The sequence below is a fragment of the Trachypithecus francoisi genome, unplaced genomic scaffold (genome assembly GCF_009764315.1).
Source record: "Trachypithecus francoisi isolate TF-2019V2 unplaced genomic scaffold, Tfra_2.0 Lachesis_group11, whole genome shotgun sequence".
NCBI lineage: Eukaryota > Metazoa > Chordata > Mammalia > Primates > Cercopithecidae > Trachypithecus > Trachypithecus francoisi.
The window spans coordinates 50,677,608-50,702,473 of record NW_022681456.1 but is presented as its reverse complement, the minus strand read 5'-3'; the positions used below and the strand labels follow the sequence as shown (position 1 = coordinate 50,702,473).

Here is a 24,866-nt window from a genome sequence, read left to right as displayed (position 1 = left end):
TTCAAGCCGTTCTCCTGCCTCAGCCTCCCGAGTAGCTGGGACTACAGGCACACACCGCCATACCTTTTTTGTTGTTGGTGGTGGTATTTTAGTAAAGACGGAGTTTCACCATGTTGCCCAGGCTAGTCTCGAATTCCTGAGCTCAGGCAATTCTCCCGCCTCCGCCTCCCAAAGTACTAGGATTATAGGCATGAGCCACGACTCCTGGCTGGAATTTAACCTTTTAAAGAATACATCTTTTAATTTTGCTCACAGTACATGTGGTATGCAAAAATCACATGGAATATCGTAGAAGTATTTTAAAATATGTATTCAATTATGCCTTTTGCACCAAGCGTGTTAAGCATTTTTCTAGTAACTCTAATTAAGCGTGTTAAGCATTTTTCTAATGCTTTTTTCTAATGACAGTGATATCTGTGGCCACTCTGATGTCTAGGAGCTTAATTTAAGAGTTCCAATTTCATACACTTATTACATTCTCTTTTTTAATTATTATACTTTAAGTTCTAGGGTACATGTGCACAATGTGCAGGTTTGTTACATATGTATACATGTGCCATGTTGGTGTGCTGCGCCCATTAACTCGTCATTTACATTAGGTATATCTCCTAATGCTATCCCTCCCCCCACCCCTCCCCACAATAGGACCTGTCACTTTCAGGCATACCAATCAGACGTAGCTTTGGTCTTTTCACATAATCCTATACTACTTGGAGGCTTTGTTCATTTCTTTTTACTCTTTTCTCCACACTTCCCTTCTCGCTTCGTTTCATTCATTTGATCTTCAATCGCTGATCCTCTTTCTTCCAGTTGATTGAGTCGGTTACTGAAGCTTGTGTATTTGTCACTCAGTTCTTGTGTTATGGTTTTCATCTCTATCAGTTCTTTTAAGGTCTTCTCTGCATTGATTATTCTAGTTATCCATTCATCCATTTTTTTTTTTCAAGATTTTTAGTTTCTTTGCACTGGTTACATAGTTTCTCCTTTAGCTCTGAGAAGTTTGATCCACTGAAGCCTTCTTCTCTCAACTCCTCAAAGTCATTCTCTGTCCAGCTTTGATCCATTGCTGACGATGAGCTGCGTTCCTTTGGAGGGGGAGATGCGCTCTGATTTTTTGAATTTCCAGCTTTTCTGCAGTGCTTTTTCCCCCTCTTTGTGGTTTTATCTGCCTTTGGTCTTTGATGATGGTGACGTACTGATGGGGTTTTGGCGTGGGTGTCCTTTCTGTTTGTTAGTTTTCCTTCTAATAGTCAGGACCTTCAGCTGTAGGCCTGTTGGAGTTTGCTTGAGGTCCACTCCAGACCCTATTTGCCTGGGTATCAGCAGCGTAGGCTGCAGAAGACAGAATATTGCTGAACAGCAAGTGTTGCTGTCTGATTCTTGCTCTGGAAGCTTTGTCTCAGGGGTGTACCCTGCTGTGTGAGGTGTGAGATGTCGGTCTGCACCTAGTGGGGGATGTCTCCCAGTTAGGCTACTCAGGGGTCAGGGACCCACTTGAGAAGGCAGTTTGTCCATTCTCAGATCTCAACCTCCATGCTGAGAGATCCACTGCTCTCTTCAAAGCTATCAGACAGGGGCATTTACTTCTGCCAAGGTTTCTGCTGCTTTTTGTTTAGCTATGCCCTGTTCCCTGCAGAGGAGTCTACAGAGGCAGGCCGGCCTCCTTGAGCTGCGGTAATTATTTAATTTTAATTAACTATTTTAGTTCTAAGTTTTATTCTTGGCAGTTGACTAATCTGGTTATCACTCAGAACCAGACAGCTCATACTTTGTATTTATTCAAATGTAATTAAAGGAAGTTTTTATTAAAATTTCTCTATGAAAGCTATATTTGATGTTACATATTTTATAACATATATATACACACACACACACACGTATTTATGAGTTTGTTTGTTTGAGATGGAGGCTTGCTCTGTTGCCCAGGCTCAAGTGCAGTGGTGCAATCTCAGCTCATTGCAACATCTGTCTCCTGGGTTCAGGTGATTCTCCTGCCCCAGCCTCCCTAGTCGCTGGAACTGCAAGCACATGCCAGCATGCCCTGCTAATTTTTGTGTGTGGTATTTTTTGTTTGTTTGTTTTTAGTAGAGACGAGGTTTCACCATCTTGGCCAGGCTGGTCTCAAACTCCTGACCTCAGGTGATCTATCCACTTCAGCCTCCCAAAGTGCTGGGATTATAGCCATGAGCCACCACACCTGGCAGCATTATACATTTTTAAAAACACGAATAATGCATATGGCATTTTGTCAGTTGTGAAGAGGTTGGTTGGCAAGTGATAAGAAACCGAAAATAACAGCAGCTTAAACTAGTTACACATTTTTAAAATCTGGCTTAAAAAAGGGAAGTTCAGAGATATGCAGTCCCTGCTGGTTGGACGTTTTTATCAAGGGTTCAGTTTCCAGGGCTTGTTTTAGTTTTAGTTTGACCTCTACCTCCCTCAACACAGGACTTCTACCTTCCAGCTAGCAGCAAAGAGGTGGGGTAAGGGAGGAAATACTCTCACTCCTTTCAGGTTATTCCCTAAAGCAGTGCAGGATTCTTGTGCTGCTTGTCACATGACCAAACCTGGCTGCATGTTTGATCATGGTTCTTTTTATGTTTTCAGTTCCAACACAGTGGCTAGTGTTTATTAGGTACTTAATTCCTAAGCTCTTATGTCTCTCTAAATTTTGGAATTACTGTAATTAATTCAAGTAGTAGCGACTTATTTACAGTAAGTGAATTTAAAAAGGATTTTGAATTTAATTCCATTTATTGCCAGTGTAGTCACTTGAGAATTTTGCCTTATATCTATTTTATCAAACAAGATTTGGGAGCATTTGTGTTTTATGAGTGTACCGTGCTATTAAATTATCAATTCTGTTGAATGATGGAGATTAAAGATTTATTTTTCCAAGTGTCATATTATAAATGTTGCCTAAAACTAAGCATAATTATTGAAAAAAGTGAGTAAATGCATCTGTAATCATATTTAACCGTTAAATTATGTAATATCTCATTACTAAAGCCATTAGCTAAATAAGCAAATTTGATTAGGAAATTTGGATGAATGCAAAGTTCAAATATGACTGCAACCAATGTTGGTTCATTTCAGTTTGCAAATATCAAATGCATGAATAACCTTGGGAAAAAATGTGAATATCTAAAGTTTATGTATTATCTCTGAGGGAAAAAAATAAATAAATAAACCTTAGTTTCAAAATCCTTACGTGTGTTAAAGGACGATCAAATGAAAATTCAGAAACATCTTTTAGTTTAAAATGAACATATTTTTTAAATAACTGGACATTAAAAATATTTTGTGAATCATTGCCTATATACGTTATCTGACTTATTTTGATTAAGTTTTTTTTTTTTTTTGTCCAGGGAATAGCAAAACTATTACTGAAACTCATTCTTGTTAATATAGTCCTAATTTTCAGTCGTCTTAGTTTTTTAGTTTCCCAAATGCTTCCTACATCGATTATGTCATTTTATTTTCATGAAGCCTGTTATTATTGCTATTGTTAGGTCAACAATGCTATCCTCTGTAACTCTTGAGTTTTCATACACATGGCTTGATCTGTCTGGAATGCTCTTGTCTGCGTTCCTGACTTGGTCCTTTTTTTTTCTCGTCTTCTCTAGGAACTTCACCTCAGCTGTTCTCTTGGGTAGGTGTTCCTTTCATGGGTTCCCAAAACACCTTACATTTTATCATGACCCTCTTTACACAGTATTGTGATTGTTTGCTTGTCTGTCTTCACCATGAGACAATTCACTGAAAAATTATGTATTCATTATTTGGTAAGCTTGTTGTCACTGTTTAATGTATTGTAAGAGTGCTGCACATTACACTTTAATGAAATCAAAGCAAGAAAGAAACTGTTTATCCTTCAATATTTCCCTGGTTTTGAAGGTGTATGATTCCATGTTAAGCAGGATCCTGTTTCCCTTGCGTATTGCAGGGACGTCAGCTTTGTTACTGAAATATGTACTCTTGAAAGGCATACTTTCATCTCCTAATGTGCTTTATTCATACCCACACTTGAATCTCTCAGATTTCAACCACTTTTTAAGACCTTTGTTAGAACAAGAGGCAAAAGGCCACTTTACTTAAGGATTTGGATGTTTTGACAGTTCTATCTAGAAGGCAGTCTTACCACAAAGAGGCACTGACAATTTGGTCAGATGTATTGTCAGAAGTAGGAAAGGGCATGCTTTTCTTTTAATTTTTAGAAAATTTCATTTTTCTTTTACCTTTTTTGTGAAAATAGTAGAAATGGTAGGTTAGACTTTTCAATGAAAAATAATTTAATCCTTTTAATTTGCTTTCGTGTAGTCTATCTTCTTGTATAGTTGGTGTGTGTGATTAGAAGAGATACAGGACTTTATTTTCTGAAGAAATGTATTGTAATTAGTTGATAAGAAATTCTAATCATGGTTTTTCAACTTTCGTGCTTTTGACGTTTTGGACTGGGTTATTCTTTGCTGTGGAAGACTGTTCTGTGCCTTGTAAGATGTTTAAAAGCATTCCTGGACTCTACCCATTAAATGCCAGTTACATTCCCCAAGTTGTGACAAGCATAAATGTCTCCAGACATTGCCAAATATACCCTGGGGCGGGGGGTGGGGAAAGTCACTCCTGATTGAGAATCACTGTGCTAAATAAACGTTCCTCTTCTTTCTCTGTCAATGTTTAGGATCACCTAGGGACCCATATGTCTATTTACGTTTAATGTTTGTGTTCAACTCTGTCCAGTCCACTGGTATTGTGGGTTTGACTGTTCTTCATTAATCAAGTGTCCAGATTATTGTGATTTCATAAAGTAGGATCTTAGACAAAGACAGGGTTGTTAGGGGAGATGGGAGAAAAGATGGGCAAAATGTTCCTAGGGAAAAGAAATACTACACATGCAGTATTACTAGAACATGTGCTCATGATCAGACAAAAAACGAAAAAAAGGCTAAAAGGATTTAAAAGAGAACATTTTGTTATTATTTATTTATTTTTTTTAAGTAACATGATTTTCTAGAATTTAGGTCCTAGAAATAGCAGTAGTTCATATGTCCAGGTGCATTTTCTTTATTTGACAAAAACAAATACTGATTCTTTCTCTTTCCCCAATTATTTTTTTCATCACTGGCTGCTTAATTTCACTGTCTGTTGTTCTAAAAGATAAATCATTAGAGGAGAAATCTGAGAAGGAAAATATTCTTTTAAAAATGCTGTAATATATCCATCTACACATAGATATACAAAATTGACCCTACTACTTTTAATTTAAGAGACTGGAAGTGTTTTTTTTTTTTTCAACTTCTCCCCCAAAAGGCACTTTAAATTCACACTTATATATAGCATGGCCTGATTTTCTTAATTTCCAGCCAACTCTGTATGATATGGACTTACTGCCATATTAAAATATGTTCTTCCACTATGTCAACCTTATGTGATATCCTTGAGTTCTAAACACGGAAACAAAAGAATGATACCTGATACCACAAAAACACACTTAAGTATATAGCCCATAGACCCTATAAAACAACCACACAATAGAAACTACAAAGCAAAAAACTAATAACTTCATGATAGGATCAAAACCTCACATATTAATATTAATCATGAATGTAAATTGTCTAAACGCTCCACTTAAGAGGCACAGAGTAGCAAGCAGAATACAAAAAAAATATGTCTGCTGTCTTCAAGAGACATATCTCACACATAATATGACACCCACAGGCTCATAGTAAAGGGTTGTAGAAAGATGTAGTATGCAAACAGAAAACAACCAAGAGCAAGAATCACTATTCTTCTATCAGATAAAACAGACTTACTTTGTTTATTTGAGACGGAGTCGATGTCACCCAGGCTAGAGTGCAATGGTGTGGTCTCAGCTCACTGCATCTCCCAGGTTCCAGTGATTCTCCTGCCTCAGCCTTCCTCCCAAGTAGCTAGGATTATAGGCGCCCACCACCATGCCTGGCTAATTTTTGTATTTTTAGTAGAGATGGAGTTTCACCATATTGGCCAGACTGGTCTTGAACACCTGACCTCAGGTGATCCACCCGCCTTTGCCTCCCAAATTGCTGGGATTACAGGCATGAGCCACTGTACCTGACCAGGTAAAACAGACTTTAAATTAGCATAAGTAAAAAAAAAAGTACAAAGAAGGGCATTCCATAATGATAAAGTGTTCAATTCAACAAGAAGACTTAACTGTCCTAAATATGTATGCCTTCCATATTGGAATACCCACATTCATGAAACAAGTACTTTTATGCCTACAAAAAGACATAGCCACACAATAATAGTGGGGGACTTCAGCACCCCACTGATAATGTTAGATCATTGAGGCAGAAAACTAATAAATTCTGGACTTAGATTCGACACTGGAGCAACTGAACTGATAGCTATCTATAGAATACCAATAAACCACCCAATATACATTCTTCTCATCTGTACATGGAACATCACCCAAGATCGACTACATGCTTGGTCATGTAATCAATGTGTAATCTCACTAAATTAAAAAGAAAACTGAAATCATACCACCCACACTCTTGGACCACTCTTGGAATAAAAATAAAAATCATTTCCAAGGAGTTCTCTCAAAACCACAGTATTACATGGAAATCAAGCAACTTGCTCCTGAATGACTTTTGGGTAAACAACAAAATTAAAACAGAAATCAAAATGTTTTTAAGTAGATGAAAACAGAGACACAACAATCTAAAGTCTCTGGGATACAGCAAAAGCAGTGTTAAGAGGAAAGTTCATAGTCCCAAACGCCTCCCTCAAAAGTCTAGGAAGATTTTAAATTAACGATCTAACTTCACACCTAAACTAGAAAAACATGAGCAAGCTAACTGCAAAGGCAGAAGAAGAAAGGAAATAACAGAAGTCAAAACAGACCTGAATGAATTTGAGACCCCAAAATTGAAACAAAATCAGTGAACCCCAAAGTTGGTTTTTTTAAAGGATAAAGAAGATCTGTAGACCACTAGAGAGATTAACAAAGACAAAAAAGAGGGATGATATTTGGTTGGTACAGAATACAAATAAGCACAATCAGAAATAACAAAGATGACATTACAATTGATCTCAAAGAAATATAAAAGATCCTCAGAGATTATTATGAATGCTTCTATGCACGCAAACCACAAAATCCAGAGGAAATGGATAAATTCCTGGTGTGTTTCACAAGATTGAACCTGAAAGAAATAAAAACACTGAACAGACTAATGCTGACTTTAGAAATTGAATCAGTAATTAAAAAAGAAAAAAGAAAAACACAAAAAAACAAAAGCTTACCTACCAAATAGCACTGGACCAGATAGAGTCACAGCTAAATTCTATCAGATGTACAAAGAGCTGGTACTAATTCTGCTAAAAAAAATCAAGGAGGAAGGACTCCTCCCTGACTCATTCTATGAAGCCAGCATCACCCTGATACCAAAACCTGGCAAAGACACAAGGAAGAAAACCAGGCTGGGCACAACAGCTCATGCCTGCAATCCTGATACATTAGCAAGGCAAGGTGAGAGGATCGCTTGCCCTCAGTTGTTCAAGACAAGCCTGAACAATACCTCAAGATCTCATCTCTACTGAAAATCAAAAAGTTTACCTAGGTGTGGTAGCACACACCTGTAGCCCCGGCTACTGAGGCAGGAGGATCACTTGAGTATGGAAAATGAAGGCTTCTGTGAGCTATGATCACAACACTGTACTCCATCCTAGGTGATAAAGCAAGAGTCTGTCTCAAAAAAAAAAAAGAAAAGAAAAGAAAAACTAAAGCAAACTGCTGACCAATATCCCTAATGAACATAGACACAAAAATCCTCAGTAAAAAAATACTAGTAAACTGAAATTGTGCAGCAGATTAAAAAGGTAACTTGCCACGATCAAGTAGGCTTCATTCCTGGGATGCAAGGTTGGTCAACATGTGCAAATCAAAAAATGTGATTTACCACATAAGTAAAATTAAAAACAAAATTTATATGATTATCTCAGTATATGCAGAGAAAACTTTCAATAAAATTTATCAGTCCTTTATAATAAAACCCTCAAGAAATTAGACATTGAGGGAACAAACCTCAACATATTAAGAGCCATCTTTGACACATCCACAGCCAACATCATACTAAAATGGAGAAAAACTGGAAGCATTCTCTTTGAGAATTGGGATAAGAAAAGATGCTGTTTGTCACCACTCCTATTCAACATAGTACTGGAACTCCTAGCCGGACCAATTAGGCAAGAGAAAGAAATAAAAGGCCTCCAAGTAGGAAGAGAAGTCAAACTAACTCTTTACTGATGATAATGGCCTATACTCAGAAAACCCTAAAGACTCTGCCAAAAGGCTCCTGGAACTGATAAATGACTTCAGTAAAGTTTCATGATATAAAAATTGATGTAAAACAGTCAGTAGCATTTCTATACATGAATAATATTCAAGCTGAGAACGAAATAAAGAATGCAGTCCCATTTACAATAGCCATGCACACAGAAATAGGAATATTTCTAACCAAAGAGGTGAAAGATCTCTACAAGTAAAACTATAAAACACTGCTGAAGGAAATCACAGATGACACAAACTACAGAAAAACATTCCATGCTCATGATTTGGAAGAATCAATATTATTAAAGTGGCCATACTGCCCAAAGCAATTTACAGATTCAATGTTATTTCTATCAAACTACCAATGTCAGTTTTCACAGAATTAGAAAAACACTATTTTAATATATGGAACCAAAAAAGTGCCTGAATAGCCCAAGTAATTCTAAGCATAAAGAACAAACACAGAGGCATTGCATTATTCAACCTAAAACTCTACTATAAGGCTACCATAACCAAAACAGCATGGTACTGACACAAAATCAGACACATGGACCAGTGGAACAGAATCTGGAATCCAGAAAGTCTCACATCTACAGCCATCTGATCTTCGACAAATTTCACCAAAATAAGCAATGAGAAAAGGACTTGCTGTTCAATAAATAATGCTGAGATAGCTGGCTAGCCATATGCATGAAATCAAACTGGATCCCTCCTTTTCACGATATATAAAAATTAACTCAAGATGGATTAAATATTTAAATGTAAGTCCTCAAACTATAAGAATCCTAGAAGGAAACCTAAGAGACACCATTCTGGACATAAGCCTTGGGAAAGAATTTCTAACCAAGTCCTCAGAAGACATTGCAACGAAAACAAAAATTAACAAACAGCACCTAATTAGAGTAAAGAGCTTCAGCATAGCAAAAGAAACTATCAACAGAGTAAACAGACAGCCTACAAAATGGGAGAAGATGTTTGCACACTATGCATCCAACAGAGGTCTAATATCCAGAATCTATGAGGAATGTAAATAATTGAACAAGGAAAATACAACGCCATTTAAAAAAAAAAAAAAGAAAAGAAAGATATGAGCAGACACTGCAAAAGAAGACATGAAAGCAGCCAATAAACATAAGAAAAAATGCTCAACATCACTTATCATCAGAGAAATGCAAATCAAAAACCACAGTGAGGTACCATCTCACACCAGTCAGAATGGCTATTATTTAAAAAGTCAAAGAAACAATAGATGATGGTGAGACAATGAATACTTATAAAAACAGTGTGGAGATTTCTTGAAGAACTTAAAACAGAACTACCATTTGACCCAGCAGTCCTATTACTGGCTATATACCCAAAGGAAAATAAATCATTCTATCAAAAAGACACCTGCACTCACATGTTCATTACAGCACTAGTCAAAATAACAAAGCTGTGGAATCAATCTGGGTTCTGTTAATGATGGACTGAGTAAAGAAAAGGGGGTAAATCACCAGGGAATACTACACAGCTATAAAAAGTATATAATTATGTATTTTGCCATAACATGCATGCAGCTAGAGGCCATTATCCTAAGGAGATCAATGCAGGAACATAAAACCAAATACTGCATGTTCTCACTTGGAAGTGGCAGCTAAATATGGGATATTCATGGCCATAAAATGGCAATAAAATACACTGGGGATTACTAGAGCAGAGAGGGAAGGGAGCAATGGTTGAAAAATTATCTAATTGGTACTATGCTTGGTACCTGGGTGACAGGATCAATTGTACCCAAAACCACAGCATCACTTAATATATACATGTACCAGACCTGTGCATGAATCCCTTGAATCTAAATTAAAATTTTAACAAATATGTGGGTGTCAGGTTTTTTTAATTTAAAAAAAATGTTTAATGTGTTCTCGTTTTTCATATACATAAAAACCAGAAGATTTGGACATGAACTGCCTGTAAACAAACTATGACATTTTTAAACAGTCATGACAAGTCATAAAAAGCCTTTAGTATGAATGATTTATTAAATTACAGGTCCTCATTTATATCCAGACTATTAGGCTTGAATTTTGGCACCTTGTTACCTGTTGTTTGACCTTAGGTATGCTACGTACTTTTTCTTGCCCAAGGTTCGTTATGTGCAAAATGAAGAAAGTAATAATATCCTACCTCTTAAGATTATTATTGAATAATAAATTAATGTATGTAAAATGCTCCATACATTCTAAGTGCTGAATAAGTTTCTCTGCCACTATAATTATTATTATTGTAACTATTGTAACATGAAGGATTTCTGCCTATCATGTTATCAATAAAATAAAAAAGGGTTTTATCAAGCTGGAAAACAACACTAACAGAACCCTAGTCATAACAGTGCTAGAACTGGCCCAAATTTATCCAGAATTTCCAAAATGGCGCCTGACTCCTTTTCATTGTATCAACACAAATTAACATTATATAAAATTTGGAAAGTTTTACAGCAAAAGGAAATATAACCGAGCACACATGTACCTGGAATTGAACTATTTCATCTCTTTTCTCTTTTTCTTCTAGAAAGAGCATTAGATTTAGTATCGGAAACTGTTCTAATTCTGGCTTTGCCTCTTATTAATCATAATAACTAGAGGGAGTTGGTTAATTCTCTGAGCCTCTCTTTCTCCCTTTGTAATGTGGAGCTGGTAACTCTTTTTACTATGGCGTGCTTTCAGCATCTGCCAGTATTATTTGGACTCCAGACTTTTCCTTGTCCATTCCTGGACTGGGCAGTGGTGGTCCTCTGCCCTCTAGTACAGTAATTTTCTACACCCTTTGTTTTCTTATTTGTCTCCCTCAGTAGATTTTGCATCCATAGGCGAGTGCAACTCTGTTTTGTTCACATTTGCAACATCCTTTCTCGGGCATAGTTAATGCTCAATTAAATCCTTAGCCCATAAGAAATCAGTCACAATAGTCATCTGTCTTAGACTCACTCCATTGCTAACTTTATTCAGATTATATAGAGGATGATGATATTCTAATTCAAAGACTCACAGTATATATATAGTCCTGGAAATGACTTGCTGAATTCCTCTGAGTGACTAGGATCCGCCCCCTCCCCACAAGAATAAGGCAGGCAGAACACGTTTGTCCCAGTGTGGTTATTACACTATTTATCTTTTTTTTCCATCTTTGTATATTTTATGAATTGGAAAATGACAGGAAGATAGTCTGTCAACATTGGGAATCCCATGAGCCTAAGTACATCAGTTTTCAAGGTTTATGAGCTTTAGGTACATTGTCAGAGATATGTGCTCATTCCCTTCATGTTCATTCCATCTAGCCTAATAGCATATTTGCCCTTTAGGATTGTAATTATGTGGAGACTAATTAGTGGGCTATTGCTGTTATTCAGGTGACAGATAAGATAAAAAGGACTCTGACAGAGCCATAAAGATAAACCTTGAGGGGCAGAGTAAAGAGCCTTAGAAAATAAGAATAGGTGGACTTAGGAGACAAAACATGGAATTGTGAGGATAAGTGAAGACCTAAGAGTGATAATCAGGTTTCTCATTTTAGCAACTGGAGTTTGTGTTAATTACAAAGATTTTTACCCCATTTTATTTATTTCATTTATTTATTTTTCGGTGGGAGATACTGATTTCACAGTTTGGAGGTATTGATTTTGAAGTTTCAGTGAGCCTCTATCTTGATGTGGCTCAGCTTTTGAAAGCAGATCTTGATGTCAGGAGGGAGATCATTTTTTCAAAATTGTTAGCAGACAGCATATACATGAACCACATTTATGCATGATGTCATGCAGAGACTCTATTTATCCATGTAGAGTATTTATTTATTCCTAGAGACAAGTACAAAATCCTGTAAAACACCAACTGCTTTTAAAGGAATTCATGAATAAAGAGACATTTTCTTTTTCATTCTGTGTAGGAAGTTCTCAAGAAGACTGATCTCTCAGGAGCCCAGGAAATACAGAATTTCAGAAAGGAAGATGAATTCAGTAGTCTGAGGTGTAATATTGAGTGGAGTTTGACATAAGTGCACTATTTTGGGGGTCTGATAATTGGTAGAAATTTAATAGGACATTTCAGGGGAATTCTGGGAAGGGAATCTAAACAGGATTTAGGGGTAAATGGGATTGGGAAATTGGTCATACACAGCACAGACCATTCTTAAAGAAAATCTGGCTTTGAAAGGAAGAACAGTCATAAGCAGTAGTTAGAGGTGGATACAAGAAAGAATAAAGATTATACGGATATTTTCTTCTCCTGTGTCTAAGAGGTACATGAACATTTGTGTAATCTTAAGAAAACTGTATGGTAAAAGCAGCTGAAGATACTGGGACAAAGAGGGGTTGATTGAAGGATTTTAATTTCTCAAAAAGCTAGAAAAAAATAGAATTAAATATCTCGATGATATTTTCCCCTCGTGCCCTTAGCCTTCTATCAAAGGAGATGCACCTCTTTATCTGAATTCTTTTTTTCTCCATCTGAATTTTAAAGCAAAGCCATGAAGACATTTAAGGTTGTAGATAAGTTTCAGAAGTTAGCTAATATGTATGAGTTTAATTAATGGGAAAGCATTATGTCAATAAAATTATTGTCATAAAGAATATTCCTTTTTAAAAATTTGTTCATCCTCTTTATCAATTTTGCCCATGTTTGAATAAAACTGACCATTTCCACAAATACTTGACTACTGCAGGAAGCTTTATTCTCTTGTTCCTAGCAGCAGACAAGTACACTTGACAGCATAGCATATTAATTTCATGATCAAATTAACTGTCGTTCAAATTTTTTAATAGATATATATATATATGTGAAAGTGATCTTAATGTGTTTGGGAATTCTTTATTCAGATGACTTTTTAGCAACTATGAGAAATAATGAAGTTGTTAATATATGCTTTTGATAGAACTGAGCATTCTTTAATTTTAAATATTTTACCAAGATTCTTATTAAATAATGTATTTTAAAATGCTTAACAGGATAAGTTTTTATTAGCAGCCTTCTCTTTTCTCTGACCTCTGTTTTACCAGCCTTTCAAAGACCTCAGCAGCTGCCAAGTTGAATCTGCAATTTGAGATGATAACAACAGTATTCAGGCTCAATAGATGTGCGGAATGTCTGTAAGATACTTACTGATTACAAGAGAATGGGGATAGGCCAAAAAGCCCTCTGTGCGAGCTTTTTGAACTTAGTTCAATTCTCCAACACCTTGTTTTCATAGACATGCCTGTAATTGATTTCATTCGGTCATGAGGGTGGGTTCTGGCATGGCTGAGATGTTACATGCAGTTACTACCTTAGCGCCTTCTAAGAAAGCCTATGGATTCTTGGGGTCTGCAGAGAAAGATGTTTTTCAGAACAGTGAACTGAAATTTGCAGTGTTCTGAAATCCAATCTTATTAAACTAAATCCAAATATCAAGAAAAGGATGATGTGGATAGCTTTCAGTCTTTTTTGTTGTTCTTTTTTGGCATCTGATTAAACTCTCTCTTTTTGCTATTGAGCCAGACTACCTTTTTCCTTTCAGGCAGCCAAGCACCAATATTTCCCAAGTAACACAGCTAGTGAGAGAGGCATCTCATGTTTCCATATATACATATCTCACTGCCTTAGACAAGTTTCCTTTCCGAAGTGATGGGAAAATGTGCATGCTCCAAGAAGAAATCCAGGTGGTTAGTAATTCTAGTGGGAGAGAAAAGACGGCTAGAAAAGGGGAAAGTTCAATGGTGGTTAAAGGCTTTTAGAAAATACCTCCTAATACTTTCTAATGCAGCACAAATGCAATTGATACCTACCCAGTATTTTCCCTCCTGAGGAATCATTTCCTTATATTTAGAATTTATTTTTATACTACCATGTTAGCATTTTTACTGCGTTGTTAACCGTTTTTATTTTTGGAATATAAAATAAAAATTTGTGGCTTTATTTATAATAATACAGTCCTTTCTCTAAATTTCTGTTTTTCTCATGCAGAGGGCTACTTCTCCAGGAGAACAGGAGGTTTTCAGAAGCACTACATTATTATAAATTGGCCATTGGGAGCAGGCCTACCTTGGCTTGTAAGTAATATTCAAGTTTTTTTTATACCTCTTTCCATATTTGAAAATTAACTCTAATTTACAGCCTCACTGAGAAAACACTTGGTGCTTTTATTTCTGAATACTTGCTAATCAAATTCTGAACCTCTAACAGTTATATCTTTCAATTGCATCATACTTTGATGTCCATTGATCATTTAAAAAATTATGATAGCTATAACTTTTACTCAACTAGATTTTAAGCTTAAAATATTTGGAAGTGCTTCCTGGCAGAGACTATTTCATATGTTTTGCAATGATATTTGCAGCTTCTACTACCGTTATTGATCCCATGAGTATTTGTGGCTTAAGTGCTTTTTTCTTTTTTAATGAGCACTAAACCATAGAAACCAAATTGAAACAAAGAAAACTTTATTTTATTCACAGTGTATATCATCTTCTCACACTTTTGTTTCCACTTTTCCCCCTCAGCTGCATATTTAAATACCGGTATTATTCTAATGAACCAAGGAAGGACGGAAGAAGCCCGACGGACATTCTTAAAGTGTTCTGAGATCCCAGATGAAAACCTGAAGGACCCTCATGCACACAAGAGCTCTGTTACCAGTTGTTTGTACAACCTGGGAAAGCTGTATCATGAGCAGGGACACTATGAGGTCTGGCCAATGCCTCTCTGTCCTTTTCCCTCCCCCTTGTTCGGATCTAGTCTCAGTGGTTTCTAACCTACAGCCTCTTTTCAGAGCCTGTGTCCTTTCAACAACTAATATGTATGCACATTAAACTATTGTCCTTTGAAAAACTAATACATGGTGACATTAGAAGGGTTTTTTGATCAAATTTGTTTAGAAGAAGCTTCTGCTAAATAAAAATTTAATAGATTTCTTTCCTGTGAGTTTCTCAGAGCAATTATGGTATGTCAATATGTATTGTGATTGTTCAAGATTGGGGAAATAACATGAAATGTTTCTCAAGCTTCTTTGCTCACCATTTCTTTGGTTTGATGATCCAAGACACAGTTTCTAGAATTGTTACCCTATAGCCAGTGTTTGAGATTTTAAAAAATACTTTCTTTGTATTTTGCATGTTAAGGAAGTGATTTGATATAAATGCCACCCATTTCTCTTAATTCTTTAAAAAAACTACTATGAAATAAAATTTAATTTTATTATTTCTTAACTGAGAGGAAAGAATCAGTGGTGTAACAGGATGTTACACAGTAAGTTAGGAGGTGACCCAGACTGGTCCTCCTTTCCTGGAAGCCTGCTTGCATGAGTTCCTTATTGCCCCTCTCTCTCCTTCAAACTGCTTTCCCCTGCCCTCCCACTCACGTACTCTTACGCAATGTATTAAAACTGTAGTATAAGGATGAAGATACAACTTTTAAAATAATTACATTTAGTAATTTCACTGGGTCTCAAGAGCTGGAAGATTTGTTAGCTGGCATTATATATAGATCCTACCAGGTTTCCTGACTTAAAGTAATTATGCACTTAATGGATAACTTTCAAATATATATTTTTTTTAGTTTTTTAGTTGAGTAATCTTTATGAACTCGAAAATTTGTATTAAAAGACTATTGCTAACATTCAATGCCTCGTTAAGTTATGGCATTCTTCACTGACTGGGCTGAGTATTTTCATTGGTGGAATTGAGATAGTATGCCACAAAAGGACAGCTCAATTATTTTCCTCTAGTGAACCATTTAGAAATAGCAGTGGATGGTTTTAACTTTGGAAGAACATTATTATCTTATTTTCTATGACGATCCCTGCACTTTCATGATGATTTATCTCTTTTTTTGTTTTATAAATTAGGAAGCCCTTAGTGTATACAAGGAAGCAATTCAGAAAATGCCAAGGCAGTTTGCCCCACAGAGCCTGTACAACATGATGGGTAAGTAAAACATTTAGATTTTTTAATTGATATTTCAGGGACCCGGGGAGGAACAGGAACCCATGTTCATGTTTAATGGAATTCTAATCATATTAATCCTCACAAAGAAACATTCACAATCTGGCATCATACTCAAATTCTGACAGAGCATATTTATTCTGACATGACAAATAAATGCATTAGCACAGCGATTCCCAACACCTTGGTCATATCTCAGAATTATTGCAAAGCACTCTCAAAGCCATCTGGGTATTGAATATTAGCTAGACTCTAGAGACTGTAGAAATAATCTATATATGTATAATTTTTCAATAATAGAGATGAATAAAATATACATTAATTTTAGTAAGTTCATCAAATTCATGATAATTTTTATCACAGTATTTTCTTAATCAGAAGAGTCTCTAAACATGCTATGACATAGAGATAAATGAACTTTTATGCTTGTAAAAGATAAGATAGATTAGCCAACTTGTGTGGTTTTCATTGATGAGCACTTGGATTTCAGTAGACCTTTTCAGCGTAATATTTTAGAAAAAAACAAGATTAGGCAGACAATAGATGTGCTGCAACAATTATTCTATGTTTTGTGTTGAATAATTAGCCTAATTCTTATTAATCAGAAGGTGTATAAATCTCGGCCATGGATTTTTCTGGGTATAAGAGGTCAAGAACAAGAAATTATAATAAAATATCTATCATCTGTGATTGATCCCTGTCTTCCTTGTAGTAAATTGTTGCTACAGTTGTTTGATGATGGTTATGACTGCAAACCACATATTCAGCATATGACACTTGGAAAAAAAAATCCCTAAATTAAGGTGGCCTAGGGATTAATTAATATTGCTGCTTGGAGATAATAAAGAGAAGAGAAGTGTTTTGTCCTCAAATCAAATATTTCTTTTTTTCCAAAGCACAAATTGCAAAGTCAGATTTTCTCTTTTCATTAAACCTGCTTAAGTTGTTTAATATTTCTAGTCCTCTCTTATGCATATAAAATAAGTGAGATTAGACTATGTAATCTCTAGGATTACTGTACACTTCTACATTCTATATTTGAGGAATTTAATAGTAACTTTCTGTCTTGAGCACAGAAAATAATCCCAAACCTCTCCCAAACTACAAAATATACACCTGGCAAGAACACTCATGTTCTCTTTTATCCAAAGAGCAGAACATTTAGAAATAGTTTAAAGATAGGCTGGAGCACTGGACAGTAAACAGAAAAACAAACTTATTTGGAAAACGTTAAAATATGTATTCCATGTCTCTGGGAATCTCACCCCCAATTTGCCTGTGGAGTGATTGAATATCATATTAAACAGCACACTGGAGTGTTTTTTAATTGTCATTTTTTTCTTTTTGGTATAATTACTAAAAGGTTAAAATTTAGCTTCATTAAATATATTCTTGCCATTAATTTTTTATAAATTAAAAGAGTGCCTTTTACTATCCAGCATTTCACTGTCAATCTATCTATGTGAATGAAATATACGTGTCCATAAAACATGTGCTTAGGATGTGTAGATTTATGAGTTGAATTTTTTTATTTTAATTGTAGATTAAATAATTTTTATTTAATTTTTTTATTTTAATGGTAGATGTTTTTGTGTCAAAATAAATACTGAGAGAATTGCTTTCTATAGCTTTGATTTTAGTTTTTTAATTTTATTCTTAATTGTAGTGCTTCCAAGGCCTTATTCCCAATTTTCCTCAGTTATCAAATAAGACATCTTTCTTCAAATTAGGATAGGTCTCTAAGATTCTTGGCAACAGACTACATGTAGTATTTTTGTTGTTATTGTTGTTAATGGAAGGTGGTGATGTTCACTAGAGTTATCTGTTTCAGAAATTCATTCAATTATTTTATGTGAATAAATTTGAAAATTCAGCCAGTACCTTGGGATCTGTCTCTCATATGGTTACACAGATGCTCAGCTCACACAGGCAGCAAAAGATAAGTGTGTCCCTGGGGGATACTGCTTAATCTTTTGTCTCATTTTCCATTAGAGAAGGAGATGGTTGCTTCATCCAGACTCTGAAAAGCACCCTAACAGTTTTTAAAGGGAGGGTCTTAATATTTAACATTCCAGGTATTTTCTATGATTATGGTGGCTGCCTTCTATTTAATTTTATGTGAAGGTCTGTTAGCCAATCAGATTTTATAGTTTCAGTTGTTCAGGAAACTATAATATTCTCAGAAAGTGAATTCACCTCCTAATCAAAATGGGTTAAATCCCTCAAGTGTTGGCTTTAGCTCCTAATACATTTTGATTAGCCTCCATTTGACAAGAGAAAAAATGACCCAGGAGATAAGCTGCCCTATCAGTTCATCAGTTTCATTAGTCTGTCAGCATGTGCTGATTATCCTATCAAGTTTATCAACAGCCTTGAATGTGTTTTCTAATTCACACATTTACATATTATTAGTGCCCTTTAGGGATCAGTGATGGATTATAATGTCTGGCTAGATTTACCCTGTAAGTGTTCATTTTTCTCATGTGTCCTTTACCCCTTCATAACCACTACCTCCAAGCACTTTGTGTATAGATATATAAGCATTTTATTTTTTCCCATTCTATTTTTTCTTTTGTTTAGAGGTTAGCAGAAATAAAGGAGTGTGTGTGAAAAAATACAATTATATTTTTATGCGGTTATTAGTGTAATACCAAATTCACTGCAGTTGCTTTTGTTAAAAAAACACTCTAGTCCTTTGATTTTAATCTCCCCTTGAACATTTTGTGAAAAACATATTACATACCATGTGCCGCGTGCCAGTTGACTTACCCTGAATGCCAAGTGAGTGTGTTTTTCCTATTTATGTTTTAATAGCAAATAACAAGTTTGATTAATTCCCCAACTTAAATTTTCCATATTTTAAAACTGCTCATTTATTTTATTATGGCAGCTTATAAGTAAATTTTTAAAAACGTTTAAAAGCCTATTCTCATTTATCCTCTTCAATTTCATAGAACCAAGATGTTTGAGTAACAATAATTGAGAAAAGTACCTTCCCAGCCTGAATTAGGTGAATTACAAACATACATAAAAAACATAAACAGATAAATAGTATTTTATAAACAAAAGCTAAAATTTTACTTAGATTCATGTAATTAGGAAGATATGATAATACATGAAAGAGAACAAATCACAAAATATGTGTTAAATTGCTCCTAGCCAGTTGTGTGACTTGACTCTGTGGACCTCATTTCCTCTTGAGAAAACAGGTTAGATTAAATTGATATTTACCATAAGGTAGTCCCTGAAGTCAGATACCCTTGGTTCATGTTATGGCTTTGACACTTTCTCCCTGAGCATCCTTGGGAAAATTACTTAAAAGAAGCCTCAGTTTCCCTTTTATAAGATTTGGTAATGGTAGTATCGGTTTGAGGATTGATTAAAATGGTAAAATAAAAAAGGTAAAACAATTGATCCGACTTCCTAACCTAATAAGTGTTTTGTAATGGGACTTTCCATTGTAATTATCATCATTTCCTTAGGCTTTTAAACTCCAAAAGTTGATTGTATTCTTTATCACTGGCTTTTTGCATTTAGCAATGTGAATATGAATACTTCATAAACAAGATTTTTGTCATCATTATGGCCTTGGTAGTCACCACAGTTCAGTGGAGATTCTGTTTAGTTTTATCCAATCTGGAATTGCTGTATTTTCTCTCCAGGCTCACTTTCCTTTTTCTCTCAGTAACTACAATCAAAATCCTTCTCTTACCATTAGCTATATTAACCAAAACTAAAAGAGTATATTTTGTTATTGCCAATTTACTTGGTTTCATTAATAGAGTGCTTCCTCCAAATTAAAATTGTCATATGTAGGTTAGAGTTTTTTTTTTTTCCTTTTCTGTCATGATTTATTTTTCTTCTAGACCTAACCAAAATTATTCTGTGTTCTGTCGCTCATAGGCATTTATTGGATCTCAATTTCCCTTCTTCTGAAATTACAGATATATTTTAGAATCATGGAATGTTAAAAATGGAAGACTCATGTCTTCAAAGCCCTTATAGTATTTTATAAGATAAAAATTAACACCCCCCAAATTTTATAAAGTTCAGATTTATAGTTTGTATTGGAACCAGGAGTATAATTTCTTGACTTAAATCCAGTGCTTTTTCTGCTTAGTCCTTCTGTGTTACCTAAACTATCACATTTTTTACTATGTCAAAATAGTTTTCCTTTGCACTTAAAAATTCACAAAAATTAAATATATTAAAACCTCTACAGTTTTACTATAAAGAATTAAACAGCTGCAAAGTATATTGAATATACTGGATATTTAAAATTTTTTAAATGCAGGATAATTTCTGAGTACCCTCAGTTTCTCTTTTCTTTCTCTATAATTGTTTATTTCTCCTATTATCTCTACTTAAGCATTGCTTTTGAATAATCCTGAGGGATTATAGGAAACTAAATTAGGCTGCAGCGTCCAATTATTTTTATCTGTTTGAGCTCTTCCAATCCCAGAGGTCGTTTTAAGCCTATTTACTATTTAAAATAAAATGACTTGGCTTTCTCAATGCCAAGTAATTGTTGGGTTTAATTATACAAGCAATTTACATCATTTCACCATGGTAATATATCTTGAGAACAAAAGGGCATAATGTGTTATATGGAGTAAGAGAGAGCCTAGGGTGACTATCTTGTCATTTCAGTCTATAATAACTGTTTAGAATAACTTCTGTATCAAAAAAAAAAAAATTAAATCACAAGTGCTGGGACAGTACAGAGGCAGCAGACAGATGACATGTAAATAGTTAATCTAGTTCCTTCTCTCAAAGAACTTTCTGGGAGATTTCACAGTTGGTCCAGAGCTCTTTAGGGCCTCTCTGTAGTAATTAAATGCCTATGAGTAAAATGGAATACTATTATTCTAACCTTGAAAATATTTTGTCTGTAGCTATATAGGCTACCCTATGTTGACTAGACCAAAGAAGACAAACAAGAGAAACTCAGGCTTTTTAATTTCTTATGTGATACTTAAGAAATACATATTCATAATTTCCTGTTCTCTAAAAAGTGTGTTTATGATGAACCATATGTATTTATCTTAGGGAGAGATTCTTTTCTCCAGGAGAAATGTGTGATAATGGCCCATTGTTTTTTATTATCTTATTTGCCTTCATTTTCATCGTACTGTACTGATGCTCTTATGATAATCTCTTGTTTTATATATCCCTTTTAGTTTTCAGTCCCAGATCAATATTGGAAAATGTATTTTCCTCCATCATCCTTCATCTAATAAACCTTTTACTTACATAGATTTGAAATTGAAAAAATGTTTTCTCTCCATATCTTCAATAAGGAGGAACATTTTGATTTAATTTTTAATTCTTTACAGCAGCTCTTTAATTATGAGATATTTTCCCGAGTTTATTGGGCCATTCACAGAGAATGAGGAAGAAAAACAATGAATAGGGAACAAAAATGAATTTATTACAGCAAATTTTTTGTATAAAAAGCTTGTGTGAATTTTAGAATTGTATTTTTGAGAAAGAAACTTGTGGTATGAAAGAGTTAAGTGTCATAAATAGCTACAAGTGATGTTTAGTTTTTTAAACTATTATTTAGGTGAGAAGAACTGACAAATCACCTTCTGAAAACAATGCAAACATTCTCGCTTGTAAATTCAAATTCTACCTTAGGTCTGTACGTTATGCTCTGCGTTCAGTCGGCAGAAGGAGTATAAAGGAAGTCTGTTTCTTTCTCAGCCTTCTGTGTGGCTTGTGTTTAACTGAATCATTTATTTTTCTTGGATTCTTCTGTGTTTGTATGTGTATGTGTGTTTACCTCACCTTGTTTCGGAATATATTTAAAGTGGGGATATTGAGAGTAAATTGTTGGCATGATGGTTTACATGCTTAATGTTTTCTCCTGTGTTTAGTTGTTCTTAAGTGGATTGCTCAAGGCATTTAGCATGCTGACTGTGAAAGAGATGGTTTTTAACTGTGTAAGATTTGAACTTTCACATCTTTCAAGTGTGGAAGCATTAACACTCCACTAGCGTTAAGCTCTTTATACCACCTGCTTCCCCTGTTTTGAGTTCTGGTGATTTTCCTGTGATTGCTTCCATTGGCACTCTTGAAAATCAATGAGGCAATCCTACAAATATGAATATGACCATATAACTGGATTAGTCATTAATCTATGAAATCCAAAAATAAAATGAACCTCTAATTTTTAAGATGAGTCTCTTTATTTCATTTCATTTTTCCATTATCAGAAAGGATACAACCAGGAGACCAACGCCAGTATATGGAGTTCGCCAGTCCGGAAAGGCAAAATATAGATTTGAGAGACTTTAGAAGTATACTTTGAAGATTATATAGTCAACAAGATAAGGAAATCATGAATGTTTGGCTATGTATCAAAAATAATGAATATATAAAATTTATGAGCAAAAGACTATATTTTTTTCTCCTAAAAGTTTATTTCTCATTAAAAAAAGTACAGTTTTTTAAAATACATTTTCTACATTTTACACTATATATAAACTCTACATTATGTACTATGGTTACAGATGCTAATTTGCTAGGCATTAGTCTGTACACTACAAAGGCCAGCATCCAGTTCAGCTGCATTAAGTAGGTAATATATTTTGTTTAAAGTTTCAATTAAACCCAGGGCCAGAAGATATATAGCCCCTATGGGGAGTTTGAACACTTTAATGCCTATAGTAGGATTGCCTAGGGATCATGTGTAGGTCTAAATGTCGCTTGCTTTCCTGGAAATATGATATGAGACAGTTGATTATATTTCATTGCTATTAAAACCACAAGAGCCCACCTGTTACGTTAATTCATCCTGCCAGTTTTGTGGTAAAGAAAAAGATCAAAGCTTAAAAACTTTATATTTAAATTGAATTATAAGGGTATGAATATAGTCAAATTAATACCTAATTATATCCTTCTTATTCTCTGATTCCCAAATAGTTTCAGTGTGTTCTGTTCAAAAAAGTCTGTTTTCAGGCTAGGCATGGTGGCTCATGCCTGTAATCCCAGCACCATGGCAGACTGAGGCAAGAGGATTGCTTGAGCCCGAGTTCGAGACCAACCTGGTCAACATGGCAAGACTCCATCTCTACACACCCACACCCATGGATACACACATCTGTTTTCTGACACTTTAATAGAAATAAATGAAAAAATATATATGTATTGTAATCTTTAATTGGGGCAATAAATGTGGAGTAAAACTTTTATTCAGTAGTAAATACAGGTTGGATTTTATTTAGAAAATTGTGATTTTATGTTACACCTGGAAAATTCATTAATTGGATTTCAAAATCTTAACATTCTAAATGATGCTGACAGTGACACCAGTTAGATGAAATAGACATAGTCATATGGAAGAAGATCATTTTGTGTGAAGAATGCAATCTTGAAAATCAATGTCAAGGAAATGAGAAGATATTCTTGCACATATTTAGAATAGGCAACTGTAGGGATAGAAAGATGTGATACCTTTCCTCAGTTATCATAAGGGTCATGGCCAAGACTCCTATAACAAGACAGGTTAACTTGACAAAAGCATAACAAATGTATTTAATCAAAGTTTTACATGACAGAGGAGGCTTCAGAAATGAATTTCAAAGACCTGGAGAAAACCATCTATTTCATGCATAGGTTTGACAAAGCATGGACAGCCTTGTAGAAATGTGATTGGACAAAAGGGTATGATCTAGTGGTGATCCACTGAGTGGGAAACCCCAGCAAGACATGCCTGTTCAGATTCTTATCGGCCTCTCTTTGTAGCATTCCTTCCCTCAAGGTATGGGGCAGCACCCCTTTGGAATGAGGATCTTCAAGGGAGACTGGAGAGGGAGAAAGTGACCTTTCTAGGTTTTATGCCCTGCTGTAGGGGAGAAGAGTTCTAATTTTTGTGATTCACTTAGGGGAAGAGTATCTATCTATGACTTGTTTCAGGGAAGACAGAGAGGTAGGAGACAGGAGGACAGGAGGAGTTCAGAAATACTTTGTTTCCATGATAGAGATTAGAAGGCTTTGTCGGCCTAATATCTTTTAGTTCAAAGCATTTAGCATGCCAGTGTGCCATATTTTGGGGTATTGTGTTCAGAGCCTTAACACATGAAATATAAATTAAGTTGAAAATTCAGTACATTACTAATTGTATGTATTTTGCTGTGTACTCAAGTCTGATTTTCCTAATAAGTAAGGGAAAATTGTTTTCTCCGTAAAAATCTCATTTAACTCTTCCAATGAGCTGTCATTTAGTTTTAATTTTATCTACACTGATAGAAGCCATCACCATATTCACTTGATCTTAGCCAAAAGGCTGAGAAGCAATAAACGTTGACATATTCAAATTAAACAAAGAATGAAAATAGAACATACAGAGTTTTGTTCCGGAATGCATCATTTTTGCCAACATGTTAATTATGGGAATGGGATTTTTGTGGATTATTATAGAATCTTATTCTCAAGTATTCATTACAAGTTGGATGAATTTTTCAATGTGTGCTATGCCTTAGTAATTAACATTAATATAGCAATTTAATATAAGTAAATTATTCATTGCCTATTATGGAGATACAGTGCTTGACTCAGGAATACACATGAAATGTATTCCTAAAAAGATCTGTGTGG

The 24,866-nt window shown here is 34.9% G+C and overlaps 1 protein-coding gene across 2 annotated transcripts in view; it reads left to right on the top strand.

Annotated features, from left to right (window-relative positions):
- Nucleotides 1-24,866, top strand: part of TMTC2 (transmembrane O-mannosyltransferase targeting cadherins 2) — a 445,065-nt gene that overhangs the window by 262,050 nt on the left and 158,149 nt on the right. For both annotated transcript variants that reach the window (XM_033221143.1, XM_033221144.1), the window contains exons 5-7: nt 14,290-14,375; nt 14,826-15,010; nt 16,169-16,247. In XM_033221143.1, the coding sequence (XP_033077034.1) occupies nt 14,290-14,375; nt 14,826-15,010; nt 16,169-16,247 (350 nt within the window). The remainder of the gene's footprint in view (nt 1-14,289; nt 14,376-14,825; nt 15,011-16,168; nt 16,248-24,866) is intronic.